Below are 23,623 nucleotides of genomic sequence, written 5' to 3' on the forward strand. Positions count from 1 at the left end.
TTTGTTTTTTTTTTGTTTTGTTTTGTTTTCTCAAGACAGGGTATCTCTGTGTAGTCCTGGCTGTCCCGGAACTCACTCTATAGACCAAGCTGACCTCAAACTCAGGAATCTGCCTGCCTCTGCATCCCAACTGCTGGGATTAAAGGCATGCGCCACCACTGCCTGGAGAAATGCAGTTTTTTAAACACCATTTCTTGAAGATGTTTTCTTTTACTCAGCTTATGTATTTTGAATCCTTGTCAAACACTGAGTGCTTGCAGTTATACATACTCCTGTTTGGGATTTTATTTTATTTCATTGGTCTACATGCGTGTTTTTTGCCAGTACCTTATTGTTTTTATTACTATAGCTCTGTAATATATCTTAATGTTGGGAAAGATAATCTCTCTGACTTTGTTCCTTATAGCATTGTGGTCAAATAGCACGCAAGAAGGATTTTTTTCCATCCTTTGTATTTTAACATTTGTTTGGTGTCTCTGGATGTGGTTTATTATATAGGAGATTCCATGTGTTGCTGAGTAGAAAGTATATTTCTTAGCATTTAAGTGAAATGTTCTGTAGGTATCTGTTAAGTTCATTTGATGTATGATATCAGTTAATGCTGATATTTCTCTATTTACTTTTGGTTCAGGCACTGTAAATTGGTGATAGTGGAGTATTAAAACCACCTACTACTAATGGACTAAATTTACCCTGTGACTTCAAATCTAGTAGTACAATTTTATGAAGTTAGGTACATGGGAATTTTGTGTTTAGGTGAGTAGTGTATTTTTACTTAAGTGTTCCATTGATTATAATGAAGTGTCTAACTTTATCTCATCAGATTAATTTTAGTTTAAAGTATACTTTGTTTATTAGGATAGCAACTCCTGCTTAATTTGTGGTTCCATTTGCTTGAAATTCTTTTGTCCATCATTTCACTCTGTGGAGTTCCCTATGCTTAAAGCTAAAATGTGTTCTTTTGTAAACTACAAATAGATTTCTTAATTAACTTTTCTTTCTTAACTTTTCCAGCCAACCTGTGTCTTTTGATTAGAGAACTGAGGCCATTAATATTGAAGTTGTATTGGAGTATGTGTTTTAATTGAAGACATGGTATTGTTGACATTAATGTTGTTTTTGGTCTCCCTGATATTTTAATTTTACTAACTAGAGTTTCATGTTTCTTCTCATTGTATCTCTACAGTGTTAATTACTCTTTTTAGCCTGAACCATTACTTTCTTTGTTTTATTCAGGTTTGGTTTGTAGGATATACATTTTTTAGGCTGTTTATATTGTTGTAAGTTCCTAGTTCCTCTTCCAATAATAATAAACAATTTGTTGGATATGATAATATAGGCTAACCTTGATAGATTTTTATGACTTGGAGATGGTTCTTCTAGATACCACAGTTCCCATTAAGAAATTAATGTAAAGGTCTGAAGGAATCCAGGACACCAAAGAAACAAGGCCCTCTAAATCAACGTGGGCATTGCTCATATTAAACAGCAGGATGCACAGGACCTGTATGGTTCCTCTGTGTATGTATCATGGCTTCCAGTTGAGGGTTTTCATGGAATTCTTGAGCGTACAAATGAGTAGATCTCTGATTCTTATGTCTTCTGTTGAATTTGTTTCCTTATATTAGTTTGTCTTTTCCAACTACAATGTGATCATTTTTATATAGCTAATTATATTTTATTTTTATATATTTTAGAAATATAAAATGAATGAATGATTGAATGAATGAATGAATGAATGAAAACCTATCTACTTTAGTAAAGGTTATCATCTACTGTCTTGTATACCTGCTTGGGAGTGGGGGAACTAGTTTTCTCCAATAGAGTAAATACTGCTTATATCAACCACTCCAGCACAGGTCTCATGTAGGTGTCCAACATAGTATTAGACTGTAATGTTTTTGTTTGTTTCTATTTGAGTTACACTTTGGTGGGTTTTGTTTGGTTCATTGGTTGTTTTCTTTTTGGAATTGGTTTCGTCTTGTTGGCTTTGGGGCAATCTTTAATATTTAATAAAGAATATTTTGTCCACTTTTCCTAAAGGATTATTATTCAGCAGCTCACAATAATTATATAGACTAAATAAAACCTGAAGAAATGAGTATTTTGTAGGTTATCATATATTTGATTTATAGATTACTCATATATGAAGAAATACAGCTTGTGAGACTACATATGTTTAACACTGTGCAGTTATCTATCATCTTTTTTAGTTTATCTGTTATTTAACTACATTATTGCAGTAGATCATATAAGTTGTGAACTCCCTCATGTCTGCCATCTGAATGTGAAGTCATATCATCCCACTGTAATCTTTAATCTGCTTTAATACATGGCTTTCTCTTAATTATAACATCCATTTCCTATCAATTTTTCTGAAAATACTTAGGGTGTATCTGTTTCTAGTAGTGATTAGAACACATATTATATAAGTATACAATAGTAATTATTAAATAGAAACACAATAAAATGTCAAAATTAACTGGCATTCTGAGACAATGCAAACTGTAAAAGGGGAGCTTATTTACACAGAGAAGGGTGACTTACAATATGTTAGGTTAGGAATGATATCTACAAAGAAGGGATTTGTACCTTATGATGCTGTACAGAATGTATGCAATAAAGAAAAGTTAACGATTTGCAATTTATTACCCCCATCAACTGGCAGAAAAACTGATGTCTCATTTTGATAATTTCTACTATAACCGATGTGAAGAGAATGGGATGTATTTAGCAAGTGTGGACACGTGTGTGTGTGTTTGTATGTGTGTGTGTGAATGTATACGTCTTTGTGTGTATGCAACTGGCCATGATGACTGAATAACATGGCCATAAAAAGCAGAATTTTAAGTGACTATATTGTATCTTTTAAATCATAACAAAATAACTTGAGTTTTCAGGCCAAATATATGAACATAAATGTATTTTTTTTCTGAAAATTCTCCACCTTAGCTATGAAATGACATTTTGGAGACAAAATACCATAATGAGTGCCAAACTAAACACTTCAACTATAGTAAGAGACTCAAGAAATAGTTGTTTAGATTTGATAACACATGTGTTCATTATAAGTAATAGAAGAAAGAATCTATCTAGTTGCAGGAAGACCATGTAAGAGGGATAACAGTGGTATTTACTGCCACTTACTTTGGGGCAACATGAAAACATCTATGATTTGTTTTGATTGCTACAATTTTCATGCTCTTGACACATTTGTACTTTATTAATGACAAGAGTAAACACATTATTGTATTTTGATAAAATGTTGTGATAAAGTTAAATTTATAAGACTATGTTTATTTATAAGCTCAGAAATATTTTAGGGTAATTCATATAAAGACCTTAAGTTTGTGGAACAATGAGGAAAAGATACAAGTACTCAAGACACTGATTTAAGTGGCTCTGTCCCTTTTCATGTGGTAGTGGAAAACCAAATTTCTCAGATTCATTAAGAGACTTAAAGCATGTGAGCACACATTTCTCTGGTAGATGGCTTATATGTTTTTGACACTAAAGTAATGTAACCTGTAGCAGTGTTTCACTTCTGTACAATTCACATTTCTTTTAGAATTATAACATAATGATGCTGTTAAGCGATTTATTAAGTGAGGTGTTAGTTTACTCATAGATTTTGACCATCCATGAACAGTTGTCCTTTTTCCTGGGTCTGTGCTAGGCAAAATATCATGGGGTAAATTGTTCATCTTTGAATATACATACATACAGGGGGTGGTTACAGAGACAGAGACAGAGAGAGAAATAGAGAGGGAGGTGAAGAAGAATTTGAATTACATTAACCTCAAGAATATGCTCTGAAGACTGGAAGGTCTCATGACAATTCCACGTCTGTCCACATCCCATAGTTCTAGGTATGGTACTGATACTTTGCCACATGGACCATTGAGAACTATTCTAGATCTAAACCAAATATTTATCCTTGTTAATGCACATGCTTAAATATTTACTCCTTAGTGTATTTTTTATGAAACTCATAATCATCTGTCTGTGGCCACTATGTCTTTATTTTGGATGTGAGACATGTTTAAAGTATGCCTATTACATACTCATTGTGATAATTATAGACTAATCTCTCTATGAGTACAAATTGTTGAGATGCTTCATCTCCTACAGTTTATTTTTATTAATCACAAGGAAAAGGTCATCCTTAGAAGACTTTCAGGAACACTGCAGCAGCAGTTACTATTTTAAAACATGTAGTCTACAATTTATCAAATTTAGGTATGTATTAAAACATAGAAAGAGAGAAGCAAGTCCTTATGATCTGTTTCTTTGATCCTATTTATCAATTAACAGTATTTAGCCAACAAGTGTAAGGGATCTGGTTTCTTTCTTTAGAGGTGCTGAACCTTCTAGGCAGAGTGTGCATTGCCTGTGTTTTGGTGTAGTAGATTTTGCTGTAAGCCAGTATTGAATAAGTGATAGAGACAGACTCAAATTGTTAGAAAAAAAGAAGTAGAGAGGCTTCAGATGCAATCCAAAATCAATGCAGTCAAGTGCTTTTAAACTGGACAAAATGTTACTCTTCCTGTCAGTGACATCTTGTACTGGATCAATGTGCTGGATACAAAGAGTCATGAAACAGAGATTCCATGGTGAGCAGTTGACATGGTTACAAATGGACTTACCAAAGAGATGAATTAAATGCAATTGGTAAATTTGACCTGCTGGTCTATAAACTCTGAGTCAGGAAATCCTGATAAAATTGATAAATGTTAGTGGTAACAATTTTAGTCTTAATTTGTGGCAGGATCTCTCAACTTCAGTAGTATTGACATGAAAGTTAGTCAGCTCTTCTTTTGAAGACTTGCCTCTTCACACTGGCATTTTTGGTTTCTAGTTTTTGTACCACCATCTTCATCTTATCATGAGGGTGATATTTTCCTTAAATGGGGCCTAGAGAGATGGCTTCACGTTTAAAAGTACTTGCTGTTTTTGCAGAGGAACTGTGTTTGGTCCATAGCATACACATGGAAACTAACAACCATCTGTAATTACAGTTCTAGATCATCAGATGCTGATGTCCTCTTTGGCCTCCATGATCAATGCACTTTGTGGTACACAGACATATACATGGGCAAAATACTCACACATTAAAAAAAAATAAAGATAAATATTTATAAAAAGTTCCCTAAGAAGCAAAACTCCTCTTGTTGAGATACTCAAGAAATACTGTTAACTCATAATATGTTCTTTTCTAGTGTGCTACTTGGCTGGAAATCAAAGTTGATACATATAGATATACTAGGGGAACCTATCATTTAACAGGACCATTTAATTCAAGAACAAAATCACAAAACACCCAGGGTTGTCTATTTCAACTCTGTACTTCAGCAGATATTTTGGTTTTATATGAATATTTCATGCCCATATTGATTTTTTCAAAGAAAATATTTTGTGGAAGAAACAAGAGTATTAGTTAATAGATGATAGTCCAGGGACAAGATGGAGACTGAGATGCCAGGAGCTTTTGGGCCCCAGCACCCATATTATTTCCAAACTGTGTCATTAGTATAAAAGGCCCTAACTTTGAGCAAGGATAAGGACTCATCTTAGCCTTATAATTCTAGCATTCAACATAGCCTCCATTGATACACAAAAGTCCCACATCTGAATCCAGAAAAAAAAATCTCCCAACTCTTGACAACTTCATTCAGAAGACTTAAACTTGTCTTTCATATGCTAACAACCTGCTACAGTGAGTAACCATGGTGGGAGGTTACTTCTCTACTGCCAGTGAAGTGAGACTATTTAAATGAGATGAAATTAAAAGCAGGTTTATTGGGAAGCTACCCTCAAGTGGACAAGTTCACTGGCCCCAAGGATCAATGCAAAAAATATCTCCTTGGGGAAAGAGGACTAGTGAAGGGAAAGGAGAGAGAAAAGTGTGTGTGTGTGTGAGGAGACAGAAGAAGAGAAGAGAGGGAGAGACCAAAATATCTGGATTATGTAGGGAAAGAGCCTCCTGGGGAAGGGCACTGTAGCCCTTGGGTGGAAAGTTCAGTGTTGGGAGCAGGGTAATCCAGGTGGGACTGAGGGATGCTGGGAGAACCTAGAAGCCAGGTCTGCTACGGTATGTAAAATATACTCCTTAGTCCCTTGTCACAGGAACTGCAACTAAACACCTAGAGTCTCAGTGTGGTAGAACAGAGCAATTGAAGGTGAGGAACAGCATGTGCAGTCTATGTACATACACCACTATATTTCTTTTCTCATAACTGAGCAACAAAAACTTACTAAACATTGTATTTTTCTATTCATGCAACAGTTTCATCACACAGACTTAATAGATATAACATTAACTTCATACGTCATGAGTTTTGTTTAAATTGTATGATATATACCATATATGAGTAATATTCTATTATCAATATTTTCTGTTCATTTGGTCTTTTGCCATACATTAAGTGTACTATTCATGTCTATGCATTAGGAGAAAGATAATGAGTGTACATAAACAATCAAAAATAAAGAGTACCTGTAGAATATCTAAACTGAATGATGGTTTAATGACTTTTATCATCCAAGGAATCATTAATACAATCTAGATGCTGTTTTCCATATAAAAATCAAAGAATTAAAATACATTCTCATTGTAACCTTCATTTTATCATACATTCTTTATTATTATATCAAGAAATGGAAACATACTTTCATTGAGTGAGAGTTTGGTGTTCAAAATTATTAAAATGACAGTGTCTGACACCAATAAAATGAAAATACTTGAACATAATTATTTAGATCTTAGCAATTTATAAATTTCATCTGACTCTCATTATATTTTATTCTTTGTTGATTTCTTTCCATTTAAAATCAATTTTAGATCTTTTTCAGGATGACTAACTTTGAAGCTGTTGGCCCATCTGTGTTTTCTTTGTTAAGCAGCCTTTCTGAGGTTACTCTGAAATTGTAAGGAAAATGATTTGCTTTGATAAAAAGGGGCTTTCAAATGAAAAATAGCTTCATAATTTCTTTATAGCTCTATAATAAGTTGTTTTTAATACCCATAAAATTCATCATAAGTAGGAAAAGGAGTTAGTTATTTAAAAATTGCTATTATTAAGTAAACCTCTTATCATCAAGGCTCAATTCTTTATGGGGTAAAAGTACATTTTGAAATTTCATGCTTCTTTTAAAAATGTTTATAACATATGTGCAATGATATCTTGACCAAAAGTTTGCATACCATGATTTTTTTGCTATATCTTATTATTTATTCTGTATGAAAACATTTATTCTATATGAAAAGCTGGAAAGAAAATGGGTATTAGTTTATTTTAAATCCTCTGCATAATTTTTATTTCCATATACACATTCATGATGTTCTTTTGATGTGGCAAAAGCTTTGAAGGGCATTTAACTAGTATCAAGTCATCAGTTCATCAGCAGAAAACATAAGTTCTTGTAGTCATCACTTCCATGCCCCATTCACATTCCCAGAATTTTAATTTTGTCTAGTTTCATGAAATTGACAAGCTTCTAAAAGACAGTAGACCCAAATAAGACTCATAGACTGTACAGGGATGTAAAAGTCCTTTTTAAAAGATATCTCATGTGGCATTAGTTTCAACATGAGAAGAAGACTCTTAAAATAACTAAATTCTCATAAAATAATATTGTGAACCATGATCAGATATTCCAGGAATGCCCTTCATTGATATGGTGCCTCATTCCAACAATTCTTTCTGCTAAAAGTTATTCTTGGGACAGGAGCTGAGATATAAATCAGAAATACTGGTATCTATTTATGTTGTGATATTAACATCACTCTTATGAACTTGAGATATCAATATATTCTATGCATTTATATTTCTCAGAATTCTTAAATTCTCTTTGACTAGAAAATATAGATTGCAAAATATGAACAAATGACTTATATTTTATTAGTTGACTTTTCTCAAAGAAATCTGGCTGCATATTGTGCAAAGTGTATAACTGTATTTTACCAATAAATTAAAAAGAATAAATACAGGAAAATTAATAAAACATAACAAATTAATTCAAACATGACACCTCAGTATTAGGAAGACTACATGTGAATACATTAACATTCAGGCTATTTTTTTGTGTGAATTTCATCCATGAATACAGTAATTACAACATTTCTTTCCTACATTCTTCCCCTTCAATTGCTCCTATATCTTCCTTGACTCCTTCTCACCTATAAGATATCTTCCCTATTTAACTTAATTTTTAACTGGATATTTTCTTTATTTACATTTCAAATGTTATTCCCTTTTCTGCTTTCCCCCCTGGAAACCACCTATCCCATTTCCCTTCCCCTTGCTTTTATTTGTATGTTTCCCCACCCACCCACCCACTCCTGCCTCCCCACACTGGCATTCTCCTACTCTGGGTCATCAAGTCTTTACTGGACCAAGGGCTTCTCCTCCCATTGATGCCCAACAGGACCATACTCTGCTACATGTGTGGCTAGAGCCATGGTTTCCTCCATGTGTACTCTTTGGTTGGTGGTTTAGTCCCTGAGAGCTCTGGGGTATCTGGTTGGCTGATAGTGTTGTTCTTCCTTTGGGGCTGCAAACCCCTTCAGCTCCTTCAGTTCTTTCTCTAACTCCTCCATTGTGAACTCTGTATTTAGTCCACTGGTTGGCTGCAAACATCCAAGTCTATTTGTTAAGCTCTGGCAGAGCCTCTCAGGAGACAGCTATATCAAGCTCCTCTCAGCAAGCACTTCTTAGCATCCACAAGAGTGTCTGGGTTTGGTGACTGTATATGGGATGGATCCCTGGGTGGGGCTGTCTCTGGATGGCCTTTCCTTCAGTTTCTGCTCTACACTTTGACTCCATATTTCCTACCAGGAGTATTTTGTTCTCCCTTCTAAGAAGGACAGAAGCATCCACAGTTTGGTCTTCCTTCTTCTTGAGCTTAAAGTTGTCTGTGAATTATATCTTGGGTATTCCAAGCTTTTGGATTAATAACCACTTATCAGTGAGTACATACCATGTGTGTTCTTTTGTGATTGTGTTACCTCACTCATGATGATATTTCTAGTTCAATCCATTTGCCTAAGAATTTCATGAAGTCATTGTTTTTAATAGCTGAGTAGCACTCCATTGTGTAAATGTACCACATTTTCTGTATCCATTCCTCTATAGAAGGTCATCTAGGTTCTTTCCAGCTTCTGGCTATTATTATTAAAGTGAATTGGAAGCCTTCTACTTGAGGACTAGCTTTCACAGCATTCAAATGAGCTTTGCATTACTTATATCCACAGATAAGTGTAGTTATCAGTCCACATTAAAAAAAAAAAAAGTTTCTTTAGGCCATAGACAGAGGCCATTGCAGAAATCACAACTGATCAAAATGCAGAGGACAACTGACTATGGGTTCTCATCCATAGTTGATATAGCTACAAAATAACCCATATACTAAATTTTCAGAGGACAACATGAAAGAGAGGGTAAAATATTGTAATTCCAGAATCTAGGACACCTCCTGGGAAGTGAATCATTTCTATAGGACAAAAAGCTATACCCATAACATCTCAGCATTATGAATATCTAAATAATACCTGTACAATTACAACCCACTTTATATTCAACCTGGACAGAAGGAGTGTCACATGGCCCTTGATGCAGAGCTACAAGTAATTAATGGCTGCTGAGAGAAAAGAATCATTCTTTACAAGGGATTAATCTTCTTAAAGTTTACTCAATTCTAAGGACCACCTAAATACATATACAAAAAAATGAATAACAATAAATGATCAACAATAAAATGAACTTATCATATGGTACTTGTAAATTCATGTGTGTATGCATATATGTATGCATGTATGTATATATATATACATATATATATATATATATATGTATGTATTATGTAACATTAACAGTTAAAGGATATTCAGCCATAAGAGAACAAGTAATCCAATAATAAACGGGGTATAGAACTGAGCAGAGAGTTCTAAAAGAACAAAGCATAAATGAATGGAAAACACATTTTTAAAATGTTTAGCAATTAACAAAAGGCAATTTAAAACTACTCTAAGATTTCACCTTTCCCCAGTCAAAATGTCCAAGATTAGTAAGACAAATGATGACACTTAATAGGGAGATTCAGGGGAAGGGAAATTTGTTCATTGCTGGTGGGAGTACAAACTGGTACAGCCACTTTGGAAATATATGTATAAGTTGTTAAGGAATTTGGAAGTAGATTTACATCAAGTTCTAGCTCTACCAGTCTTGTGTATATGCCTAAAATATTCTGCATCTTATTACAGAGATATTGCTTCATTCATGTTCATTGATGCTCTATTTATAATAGCCAGAAATTAGAAGTAGCCTAAGTGTTCATCATCTGATGAATGGATAAGAAAATGATATATTTACACAGTGGGATACCACTCAAGTGTTAGGAAAATAAAATTCTGAAACTATACATAAATGAATGGATCTATAAAAATTCACCCTCAGTGAGGCAATCCTGACCCAAAGTGACAAATAATGTGTGTCTTCTCTATATATGGATGTTAGCTTTTAAGCTCTCAATATGTGTGCTACAATTCATTCAACCACAGACTTCAGGTACACAGTTAGTGGTCAGAAGAATGAGAGAAAACAGAATACATTGTTATAAAGAGTTAAAGATAAACTAAAATAGGAATATTAAAGGAAGAGGGGATAGGTGCCTAGGGTAAAGGAAGAAACATGATGGGGGCAACTAACATTAAACACCAGTTGGGGCGGGCAGATGGAAACCTACCAGTATAGAAGCTTGCAAAAATGTATGCATATACAAAAGGAAGCTAAATACAGTGACCATACAAGAAGGGAGATGATGCCATATGGAAGTATCCCATGCCACCAAGTCCTTTATCACAAAGTCCTCCACCACTAGGTTCTATTTTAAACAACTACCCTTAGAAATTGCTTTCATAAATTCCATTTTAACTATGGAGAATTTTCCTGAGTGGGTCAACACACACACACACACACACACACACACACACACACACACACTCACACCTGTTTATTTTTTTATTTGGATCTATTCAGAGTTCATATAGTCTAGCTTTAGGAACAGAACAGTTGATGTATACCCAGTTGTTTATGGAGAACCTGGTACATGTTTTCACTCCTAATGAAGACAGGAAAATGCTGACTTTCTTGGGACTATGTCTTTGTTTGGCCTTGTTAACCTTTACCTTGCTGACAATTTATTGTCCTCTATCCCTCCTTGAGTTCTAAATTTCCTCAAGATGATTTAGTGTCCCTTAAAGGATTTCAGAGTGTTACTGAGCTCAGCGAGTAACTTTACCTGAGACATTTCTCTCTCTGTGACTCTTGTTAAGTTGGGCAATCTTTAAGAAACAAACTTGTCAGCTGGAATTTTGAACATTTCTTTTATTTTTTTTTTTTATCACTTCAACTCATTGCAGGACTTTCTGCTCACAGTGACTAAACCACCAACAAAAGAATATAAATGGAGAGACCCATGGCTCCAGCTGCATATGTAGCAGAGGATGGTCTTATCTAGCATTAATGGGAGGGGAGACCCTTGGTCCTGTGAAGTCTTGATGCCTTAGCTTAGGGGAATGCTAGGGTGATGAGGCAGTCATGGGTGGTGGGTTGGGGATCACGTTCATAGAGACAGGAGTTGGGAGATGGGAAAGGCAGTTGGCAGAGGGGAAACTAAGAAGGAGGATAGCATTTAAAATGCAAATAAACAAAATAAAATAGTTTTTTAAAAAAAGAAAAGCTATAAGGACTTCTGGATAATCTCTCTGTGGTAGGGTATTTCCAAGACCTTAACAAATTCTTTTTTACTAGATATTTTCTCTATTTATATTTCAAATGATATTTCCTTTCCCAGTTTTCCCTCCAAAAAAAAAAAAAAAAAACCTGTTCCCTCCCCATCTCCCTGCTCACCAACCCACCCTCTCTGGCTTTCTGGCCCTGGCATTCCCCTACACTGGGGCATAGAACTTTCACAGGACCAACGGCCTCTCCTCCCATTGATGACCGACTAGGCTATCCTCTGCTATATACACAGCTGGAGCCCTGAGTCCCACCATGTGTACTCTTTGGTTGGTGGTTAAGTCCCTGGGAGCTCTGAGGGTACTAGTTGGTTGTTGTTCCTCCTAAGGAGCTGCAAAATCTTCAGCTCCTTGTGTCCTTTCAGTGGGGACCCTGCACTCAGTCCAATTCTTTATCACCAAAAACAGATTCCTTCACTCAAGACACAGATAAGAGCAGTAATGTGGACCTTCCCAGATGTTAGGATCACTGTGGAGAGTCTATTCATCTGTGCCAAAAGGAAAGAGATAATCACATGGTTTTAACAAACAGACCAATACTGATATTTCAGATAGTGACTAAGAATGAGGCACATTTCAGGGGTATTTTATTGGATCTCCTCACAATATTATATGGAGAAAAATCAAAGGAGTTTCCCAATTCGGCATATCTTAGCATGTTTCCTCTATTTTCTTACATTGAGAAAAGTTCTATGTTTACAGTCTTTGTTAGCACACAGAGTCAGACACTGTATAATTATACTCGTTGTGACCCCATGATTCCTTAGTCTTACAAGGAAAGCTGTAGATGAAATGTACCATATTCCATGCATTTTTAATTGCTATTGCCAAGTAAGAGTTCTGTTTTTAAATGTTTCTAGTATCTAATAGTACAATGAATTTGTTAAGTAAAAGTGATATTTAGTTCATATTGTTGTTCGTCCTAAGGGGCTGCAAACCTTCAGTTCCATTGGTTCTTTCTCCAACTCCTTCACTGGGGACCCTGTACTCAGTTAGATGGATGGCTGTGAGCCTCTACATCTGTGTTAGTCAGGTACTGTCAGAGCCTCTCAGGAGATAGCTATATGTAGGCTGGCTACCCTCAGAGCTCCCAGGGTCTCAACTACCAACCAAAGACTGCACATGGAGGGGTCTGATTGTTCAGGCAGCATGTGTATGGTAGAGGATTGCAAATTCAATCATCAGTAGGAGGAGAGGAGCTCGGCCCTGTGAAAGTTCTGTGCCCCAGTGTAGGGGAATGCCAGGGCCAGAAAGTGGGAGAGGGCGGGGTGGCAAGCATGGGGAAGTGGGAGGCAACAGGGGTTTGTTTTGGTTGTTTTTGTTTGTTTCTTTGTTTTTTGGAGGGGAAACTGGGAATGGAGAAATTTACATGTAAATAAAGTATCTAAAAAAAAGTGATATTTAAAACATGATTGACACTCAGAAAGAATAAGATGTGTTTAGAAAGAAAAATATTAAAGAGTTATCTGTTTACTTTTGCCCCTTTCATAGTTATGAATGATTAAAAACTGAGATAAAATATCATGTACTGGACTATTCCTTTTTAAAGAAGCAGTTTTTGTGTGTATGTGTGTGTATATGTGAGTGTTGGGGGTTGCAGTTGTGGCAGTGGTCTATAATTTGTTTGTTTCATTCAAGATTGAAGACCTGCTTGGAATTTTATGAAGACATCATTTTTCAGTGACTTATACCCCGATGCTTTTATTTCTCAACATTATTTTACTTAATTTTACTTTAACCTATCTACCAATGTTTAATTCAAGTATTATTAAAGGTATTCATCCAAAAATAGTTAGAAAATTGTTGTGATTGAATTTTACAAGATAGATATTTGTGTCCTATAATAATAAGTTACACACTCAACAAATTCATTTGGAAACCTACAGAGAGATGTCTCTAAAGTGTGCCTCCCTTTAGATGTATGTTATGGGAAGTGCTGTGCACAGGATCCTGCCAATCTATTTTGTCACAGTGCCAAGGGCATCCTATTAAGACAATTTTTAGCACCCACTAGAAATAGTAAAAGAGAACCTTTCTGAAAGTGGGAGGACCTGACTTTGCTTTCACAGACAGGAAAAATAACTGTGAAGGTGGTGGATACTCTGAAAATATGTAGAGAACTAAATATAAAGCTATTACTTAATGGTATTGGAAAAGGAGTCTAGCATGTATTTCAGGTACAAAATTGCTCATGTGTGGAAAATTATTTGTAAGTAAAGTAAAAAATCTGCAAGATAATCTAATTTTTACTGAAATTGTGTGATAAGAACAATTCAATATAATTAATTCATAAACATACAGTGTGGAAAACAAAAAATATTTATAAGCATTGCAGCATTTTATTGAGTATTCATATTTGTGTATGCATTTACCAATAGTATCTTTTGAGGTAGGATCTTGCTATGGAGTCTGGGTTTGCTCTAATTCACATTTGTCTTGCACTTCCCTGGAGTCTGAGAACTATAAACATGTGCTGCTATACTCTCCATTTCAAATTACCTTTCATACAGCAATCATGTTTTGCAATGCTTCAGACATGGCTACAGAGTTTCAAACATATGATATTTTGATTTTATAGTTTTGTTTTATATACTTTATTTAACTTTGATGAACACAGCTGGCATATTATGATCTGTCATTCACTTATTTTACTGCCAGAAGTTGTGTCTTTAATGATTATATTGAACTAATGAAGTTCCCTACTCAAACCATTTTTATACTTTAAATAATGTTAAATCCTATTGAATCTTGATTTTGGTTTATATGTAGCTGCTACTCTTAGAGTTCTCAAAGTTTTCTTTTGATAAATCTGAGTTCAATCTAACCACTTTCATTCACATTTTGAGACTAAAGTGGTATCAAAATATAGCACAAGATGCTATCATTAAAACAGAAAAAACATCATTATCATTAAGAAAAAACAGATGACTGAGTTATAGATATTTTAATGGAAGTATTTTCTAAGCTCTCATTTTTTTACGAAAGGAGTATACCTCCATCTGCCAAAATTACGCATTGGAGGAAGGAGATTAACACCTGCTCTTCCATGATGTTTTTTGTTTGATTCATGTTCAACAATATTGAAAAAAATGTTGTTTAAAAGATTTATGTTTCAAATTCCCTGATCTGTAATAGATTGATATAATGTCATATTACTTTGGTGATTATGAAAGCTTTGCTATTTCTTCTGAGTATAATTTGTACTTACATAATATTCCTTGTGTGTTGTGAAAAATATACAACTAAAAAGACCAGAGGCTACAGAATGCCTCTGAAAGATTAGCGTGTCTCTTTGAAAGATCTGCACTCACTTCATCTACTGTCTAGCAATGAAGCTATACATACATACATACCTATATATATATATCTGTGTTAGTGTGTGTGTTTAGGACTTGGAAGTTTAAGAATGAAGCATAACTACTAACCTATATAGATTATCAAATTTATGAGCATTAATTGGGGGTAATTATCAATGGAAAGAGTATTATATAATCAATAAACCATTCCAGCTAATGATCATAGCAATAGACTCTCTTCTGAAAACATGTATAAGTATGGACTATTCTGAAGATTTATTTTACCTTTCATTAACTGAGCTACAAAGTAAATGATTCATGTGTGTTTTGTTTTGGGTTATTACTTAAGAAATTTTCAAAAGTCTTTACCTTATGATATAAAAATTATTGTGTATATAAAAAATATAAAGATAGAAAGGGAGTCTAAACTTGTTATTGGTGAGGCAACATTTAGTATTAAATGCCTTTAATGTCATACTCTCTCCTAAACCAAACACTTTAGGACATCTAAAGAAGGTATAATATACAAATATACATGGAATAAAATTGTTAAAATAACACAGGACTTTTTAGTCCTTGGAACGTAGTGAAGGGAAATGACTGCAGTGAGACACTGCAGAGATTTTACCAATCACTCAGAGGAAGGCCATTGCTTTCTTGCTTGAGGTGAAAGTGCCAAGATATAAGCTCATTGGTGACTACTTTTCTGTAATCTTTTATTAATATATATGATGATATAGAATTGGTTTATGACATTTTCTTTCTCTTCTTTTTCTCTATTTTTTTCTTTTGCAATTATACAATAGATCCTGCTGGTGGCTTCCACCTCCCCCAGCTTCTCCAGAGCTTCTCATACTCTCTTCCCATCTGAGTCAACATCTTTTCTGCTTCTTGTTAAAAAAACAAACAACAAAAAACCCATATAAATAATAATAATGAAACAATTAAAACAAATCATAATAGGACAAAACAAATAGAAGAGAAATTAAAAGAAAACTCACTTGAACTGACATAGACTCAGAGACATATATGTTTGTATGCACAAGAATAATATGGAATAGTATGAAAACACAAAACTGGAGTCCAAGGGACCTGTAAAAGAAAACAAAAACACCCTATAGTTTGTATACAGAGCATTTCAATAATACACATATTGCCACCCTTTCTGTGCCTCCTGACTCTTGGTAGTGCACTGCGTCTTTTCAAACAGACCCCATTTTAGGTTTATCTCTACTTTGCACACTGACTTAATGATTTTCATCGGGATTGTTTACAAGAGCAATGGTTGATGTTAGTTTAAAGAAACAAGCATATGGACCAGAGAAGAAAATCTCCTTACCATCAGCCATTATTAGTATATAAATACAAATGAGAGGTGTGGGACACAATGAAAGCTTCCTGTTTCCATTGAAAGATTCTACAGGCCCTACCTCATGTAGATAGCCACAGCTCATGTGAGTTCTAGAATACAATAGCCATTTCATTCCCCATTCGCACCTGACTCCCAAATCACACATTTCTCTTTCACATTCTTTCTTCCTCTTCTTGCAAAAAGTTCCTTGAGTAGGTGGGGGTGTTAAATGTTGTGTTTATTTGCTAAAGATATAATATGTCTGTCAATTGCTTTCTATATAGCCATGATTATACTCATAAAATTATTGTTCTCCACTTTTGACAGAGATCTTTTGGCAGTTGCCATTGATAACTGCATTGATACTGTAGACATCTGTAACACTGAGACAAACTGGATGGTAAATTTCCAGTCATCATTCACTTTAAATTAGTACCACAAAATATTTTTTTTCTTTATACCAGTATGTAAAAGTTTATTTAAACTAGAGTCACCGTTTATTGCATGTGGTGGTGGTTATATGTCCCAGTGAGGAAATGAAAAAGGCATTAACGTCCGGTGGGGAAAAGACCTGATTTGCTTATAATATATATAAATGACATCACAAGTAGATGTTTTTAATCATTTAATACTCTGCTGTGATCTCTAGATTATGTAATATCTTACCTGCTTTAGTGCTAAGTTGTACAAAGGTGGCATAATCCTATGGTTTGAAGAAAATAATTCTGATTTTGTTTTGTACCTTTTTGCAGTAGATCCACTGTAGTTGCAGTTACTTGGCATGCACTAGAGGATGAGCACTTAAGCTGCTTGTGGGATTCTGTTGTTTGACCTTCTACATATGTTCATTAAAAATGTATATTAGATGTGATGAAATATCCTGGAAGGTCTAAAATAGGTAGATAGAATAATGAATATTTACTCTTGCTGTGTTATTAAAGTGATGTCAGCGAGATCCCCATCAGCATTCTTTACTTTCATAGGCATCCTATGTAAAACAAATGAACAAACAAATCAAACAAGAGATAATAGATGTGTCATTCATCTTAATTTAAACTCTCAACTTTATATCCACACATCAAAACCTTTTATTGTATCCCATATGTATATATAATTATGATTTGCCATGAAAATAATGCCACTAGGAAGAGACACATTAATGCTGGCTTTATTACTCTTGATCTTCCAAACTCTTCTTCCATTGGAAATATTATTTTTCTCGCAGTACTCAAAATGAGAGCCCATATGCCTAGCACATGGCTGCATCTGGCTGCAGGAATTAAACCCAAGGCTGATTTGCACTCCTGTAGTAAAAGAGTCAACACTTGAGTAAGCACCTTAGGTTATGCCACAGTGGAAGAGAAGCCACAACTTACTTTTATAAGGAGGACACAGAGCAGTGGGGAAGAACAGTGGGGGGGAAATGAAAGGAAAAGAAAAAGAAAAGAAAAGAAAAAGAGAAAAAGAAAGACAACTAAGAAAGATTCTTAATGATAAAGATAAATGTTACTGCTTTTGCTCCCTGCCCCAATTAATGGGGTTGTTTTTATTAGTCCCAGATCAGCTTGGTATCTTGAAAGAGACTGAAGGTTCCTGAAATAAGACCATGATACAAAATAAGAATGTCAAATCATTAGCAACATTGAAGCATAAACAACAACAACAGCAACAACAACAACTAGATGTGACTAACATAAAGCAAAAGAAGACAGTTAATAGAGATAACACAGCAAAAAACATTTTAGTAATGATGACCTCAAAGGCTCAACTGAAATGACAATCCAGTGAGATAATATGTTCAAACATTAGCAGATATCTTGCCATGTAATATATACTGAATAACACTATACAATATAATCTCAAACATAAATGTATTTATATGGGTCTGTTAAATCCCTGGCATTGCCAGGCAACTGGCTAGACACCAGAGGATGCTAGTAAGTGCTCAATTATTAGTGGAGACTTATCAGTATAGCCATGAGTACTGGGTATGCAGAAGCATGAAAAAAAGGAGACATGCTCTTGCTCCTCTCTTGTTCTCTTGCTCTTCTCTCCCTATTCCCTTCCCCCTCTTCCTCATTCCCTTTCCACCTCTCTCTCCATATGCTTATTTCTCTACTTCCCTAATCTCTCTGGGTCTCTCTGTCTGTCTCTGTCTCTCTCTCTTTCTCTCTCTGCCTCCTTCTGCCTCTACTACCCACTTACCTTCCATCCCCATTCTCAGAATAAACTCTATTCTATACTAAAAACCAAAACAAAACAAAACACAAAAACAAACAAATAAACAAACAAGCAAACAAAAGGAGACACAAGACAATCCTCAGGTGTTAAGCGAGACCACAGTGCTTTTAGCGAGAGTAGAAGGATGGGCTTAGTAGATGATAGCTAGACTTTGATTTGGCATTGCTTAACGTAAAAGTAGTGACCATCCTTACACAACAAAATGATGACAGTTATATAAGAATTTTGGGATCAGAACAGATACAAGACTTGCAGATTTGATTTTCAATGAGTACTTAATCCTACTGTAGACCATTTATATCTCAAGTTACTGGAAATTTCACTGGCTCCATCTGCAGATGTCCCATCACACCAGTCTCCACAGTTTTCCTCTACCCTTCTTCATGTGCTTCTCATGAATTTTCTGATATTCTTTTTAGAGATGACACATCATTTTTGTTTTATTCCAGCAAATAATAGTGTGGCTACTTTCTGTTCCTACTTCAATATGGTTTCTGTAACACTGTGGGATTCAGAAGAATGTGATTGACAGCTTGTATCCCTTGCTTTATGTGTAACAAGACTAAATGAGTGACATTTTGATTCCATGCAGGTCTTTAAGTTTCATGAGGGAAGGAAGACGGTATGCAATTTGTCCTCCTTTTTTAAGGGAAAAACTGCATCTAAAACTCTAAACAAACCATGTACTGATCATTCTTCTATTCTACAGCTATACTTTCAGTGTTGAAGTGACTTTCTTGCTTTAAATTGTCTTAATAATAGGTTATTATTTATAGGTACAAGAAATCTTAAATCTGAGGATTATGTACATTGGGTACATTTTATTATCTGTATACATTGTTAAGATATATCAATAAGTAAATAATAGCCTATTTTACTAATCAGTTACTCCACATGCATGAAGCTTTAAGATAAAACCATAGAATTCAAAACTCAAAATGACATTTCCTGTCCATTGACCATTAAATACTGTCTGGAGTATTATAATACTTGGGGATTTAGTTTCATGGAGAATTGTGCTATGTTGTCCACACTCATTGAGAAGCTTCAGATTTGTACATATGGGTTTAAGTGATGATTTACTTCTACATAGGACATTGTAAGATGGTTTTTCTTTTCTGTTTTTTTCACAGACTATACACAGAAATCGAACGATGAGCCAAAGTCACAGCACAAGGGACAGAAAAGCAATACATACTCCCACCGAGGACCGTTTTAGATACTCTACAGCTGATCAGACAAGTCCCTATAAGAACATCTGCCAAGTCCCAGGTCTGTGTCTAAGCAATTTCTTGAAGGACAAGGAATTAGGAGGAGTTATGAAACACACAAGGGGAAACCATGAAGCTGTCACCTCAGAAATGACTCAAAATTTGAGGACCACTATGGGACAGAGCTTTCTGAAACCAGCAGCTAAGCCAGAAGGGCTGGCCATGTTCTCAGAAAAACCAAAGGACCCAGCAGCTCTATCCCGACAGCACTCCACCTTCACAGGCAGATTTGGACAACCACCCAGAGGACCTATCTCCTTACACACATACAGCAGGAAGAATGTTTTTCTCCACCACAATTTACATACAACAGAGTTCCAGACGCTAGGCCAGCAGGATGGGTAGAATGATCTATGCCCTGCGAACAATAGAGATGGCTATTGCTCCATGTGTCATCTAAGAGTGGTCATGTCCATTTTACTACTTTTATTTTTAGCTGTAAGCAAAGACTTACAGGCTTTTATTTTATTTCTAAGAATGAGAGGTTGAGTATGTTGACTTACTAGGTTGAATTGTTCAGAAGAGTTTGCACTCTCTATGGAAACATACATGTATAATGAGTGGGATGATCTTGCTGGATTATGTAGTCTACAAGTTATTTCTATTTTTTTTTCTGTACCACTTGCTAATATGCATTGAGGTTTCAAGAAAGTAATGTCAAATAGCTCTCTGTTTATGCTGTTATTATGAAGTAGGTTAGAAGGAGTATAAGAAGGAACTGTACAGTTTTAGATTACATAGTTACTAGAAAGAGCAGAACAAACTTAAAGCTTATACTAGGTGGTGTGTTTGTTAGTGGAATGAAGCTTGTGTGCATGTAACCTGAGATACCTTTGTCTCTCTATTACATACATTCAAGCTTGTGGAGCTATTGGGAGGGAAGGACCATTTCTTTAGTTTTTAGAATATTTAGTTAAAATAGTTCACAAATGATAGAAAGTCACAACTCTGCTCTTCACTAGGCATTGATTTTTAGTTTGTTTTTGTTTTCCTACTGATATAGAAAGTATCAAAATATCACAGACTGAAGTGACAGCAGCATAATTTTGGCACATTTGGTGCTTATCATCATGGATAAAGAACATTTTTTCCTTTAAATTTTAAAGATTTAATATTCTAAAATATATATTCTTTTGCTATACTTTTTTTGTATTTTCAGAATATTCATTTATTTTTATATACATCTAGGTTTACTTTACACTCATTAAGCCATGATGTTTTAATTAAGAAGCAGAATTACTGGTTTGGTTTGGTTTGGTTTGGTTTGGTTTGGTTTTTGTAACTTATATATAAAATTCTGGCTATAAGCTTAACTAGATTCTCAACAAAATATAAAATATGGGAACTTTGGCAATTAGATCTACAGAATAAATCTCTAACCAAAATCCTTCAGTCTCATTTGGTAGCAAAATTAGTCTTCAATATGTAAGGTTTAATATTTTGCATACTTAAGGTATAGGAGATAGATCAAAGGAGCTAAATAGACTCATCATACTCTTTTAATAAGAGTATCAATTGACCGTTTCCTTAGAAAGTTCAGGGCTAGTAACTACTCGCATTCAGTACAGTGGATGTAATGAAACTATCCAACCCAGTGCATGTGCTGTTTCTCATGCATTCCCTAAAAGGTAGAATCCATCAGCATGCACAAATGAGATGAACAAAGGGGAAATGACATGGAAGTTTTAGCATGCCATTTGACTAAGCTGCTAATAATAGAACTACACTGAACATGCATTGCCTAATATAAAAATATATTTGAACTATACATTTTGGGGAATAAACCTGAGCTGCCCCTCCCAGCTTTAATTATTGAAGTTTGGCTATGCTTGTTCTTATTTTATTTTGCTAGTGAAGACATGTGCATCACACAAGTTGTCTTTTGTTTGTGTGTGTGTTTATAAATCTGCTAAAGAGAAAAAGGTACTGCAGCTTCTTTCCTAACATTCCCAACATCGTCTTGAAGCTGCAAAAGTCATGTGGATGTGCTTTACGAGCTGGACAATATTTGTGAAATTACAAAAAAAAAATGAGTAGTTGTAGAATTCAGCTTGATTTGTACTGAAAGTTGGTTTCTATTGTTAGAATATTTTACAACTGTAAATACCCAAGCATGATGAACAAAACAAGTTTTTTTTTCTCCAGGATATGGAAAAATATGCAAGGAAATAAGTAATCTTTTTCATTTGCATTTTGACGTTTATAGTTGTTTTCTTGGAAGATAGCTTTTGAATTATACTTTGTAAGAAATAATCTATTTAAAATATCCTGTCATTTAAGAGACATTTTAAGAGATGTTTGAAACACTAGTATTTTCTTGACAAACCTTTTTTAACCTGAAACATTCAAAAAGAAACCCTGGGATAACTTGCTCAATTTTGAAAGGAGGGGTATTTTTGGAACGATCACCTTGAGACTGTTCTGTATCAGTATTTTCATCCGTGTTCTAGTTTCAATGTAATACCCAGTGTGACTCAGGCCTGGAGAAGGTGCAAGCCCATGATGTTAGTGCAGGCCAGGAACAAAGGCATGGGGTTCTTTCAGAAGTTCCTCTGTGTGGCTAGCCTAAGTCCTAATGACCTCTTGTGGGCATTCTTTCAGTGAATTGATTTCTTTGTACTAAAATCTCTAGTTTTCTAAGCCTGTTCCACATATTAAACAGTTTTATACATTTCTCCAAGGCAGTACATATCCAAAGACATGATGCCAGGGAAAAAAGTGCTTGTTTTTCTGATGAAGCAATGGTCTTCTCCTTTTTCTTCTTTGCATGCATTTGTGTAGCTAAGTCTGAATACCCACGTAACACTTCTGCTGCAGACTCTTCTTAACACCAGGTGTAGAAGAGTTATTCCATGAAGGAGAACTGTGTCTACCTGAAATAAACTATTCCCACTTTTGTAACCACTGGAATATGAAGCTTTCTTTCTATATAAAGTCTATTGTTGTGTTTTCTTTGTTGAAATAATTTAATTTGTTTACTTTTTTACTATTTTACCCAATAAAATTTCTTCATGCTAGATTTTTATATGCTAATCGTCGCCACAGAATATTGAGCCATTTCTCAAACTTACACTGCTTCTCTGATTTGCAACCATCTTTGCCTAAATGATACAATGAAGCTCTTGCTGCCATTGGATAACAATTAATCCCCCACTAGCAATGTGCTTAGGGTGTGCTGCTAGACTCTCAATATTCAAGAATTTATTTTTATTTTTTGTTATTTATTGACATGTACACATGAAAATGGCATGATAGTTAATATGAAATAATTTCAGGAAATGGAATGCATAAAGTCATTTAACATAACATACTTAGAGAGTTGTCATGAATAATCTGGATATTTCTCCTGTGTATCCATATATATATATATATATGGATACTTATGGATATATATATATCCCGAGATTTAGTCTGGGATATATGTCACAATCTCCATGGTGTCTAAGTCTTCTTGAGCTAAATGAATATTTCACATGAAAAACAGAGGTTTTTTTGTATGTTCAATAGACAAAAAAAAAACAAAAAAGAGTTAAGACCCTTTCCCCTATGACTAAACACCAAAAGATCATATTCTTAAAATAATTGGTCAGTTTCATAGACTTTCCAGGAAATTAACTTGTGAAACAGATGAAAAACGGGTGAGTTGTATTTTCTCCATAACTCATCA

General features: G+C 34.8%; 1 protein-coding gene across 6 annotated transcripts in view; it reads left to right on the forward strand.

The window, feature by feature from the left end:
• Positions 1-23,423, forward strand: part of Ccser1 (coiled-coil serine rich protein 1) — a 1,196,027-nt gene extending 1,172,604 nt beyond the window's left edge. For 3 of the 6 annotated variants that reach the window (XM_031382065.1, XM_031382062.1, XM_031382066.1), the window contains one exon: positions 19,819-22,973. In XM_031382065.1, coding sequence (XP_031237925.1) covers positions 19,819-20,301 — 483 coding nt within the window. In that variant the 3' untranslated portion in view covers positions 20,302-22,973. Of the gene's footprint in view, positions 1-19,818 lie in introns of all 6 variants that reach the window. The other 3 variants (XM_031382063.1, XM_031382064.1, XM_031382068.1) reach the window with 2 other exon arrangements.
• Positions 23,424-23,623: the final 200 nt, after the last annotated feature.

The sequence above is a fragment of the Mastomys coucha genome, unplaced genomic scaffold, assembly GCF_008632895.1.
Source record: "Mastomys coucha isolate ucsf_1 unplaced genomic scaffold, UCSF_Mcou_1 pScaffold20, whole genome shotgun sequence".
NCBI lineage: Eukaryota > Metazoa > Chordata > Mammalia > Rodentia > Muridae > Mastomys > Mastomys coucha.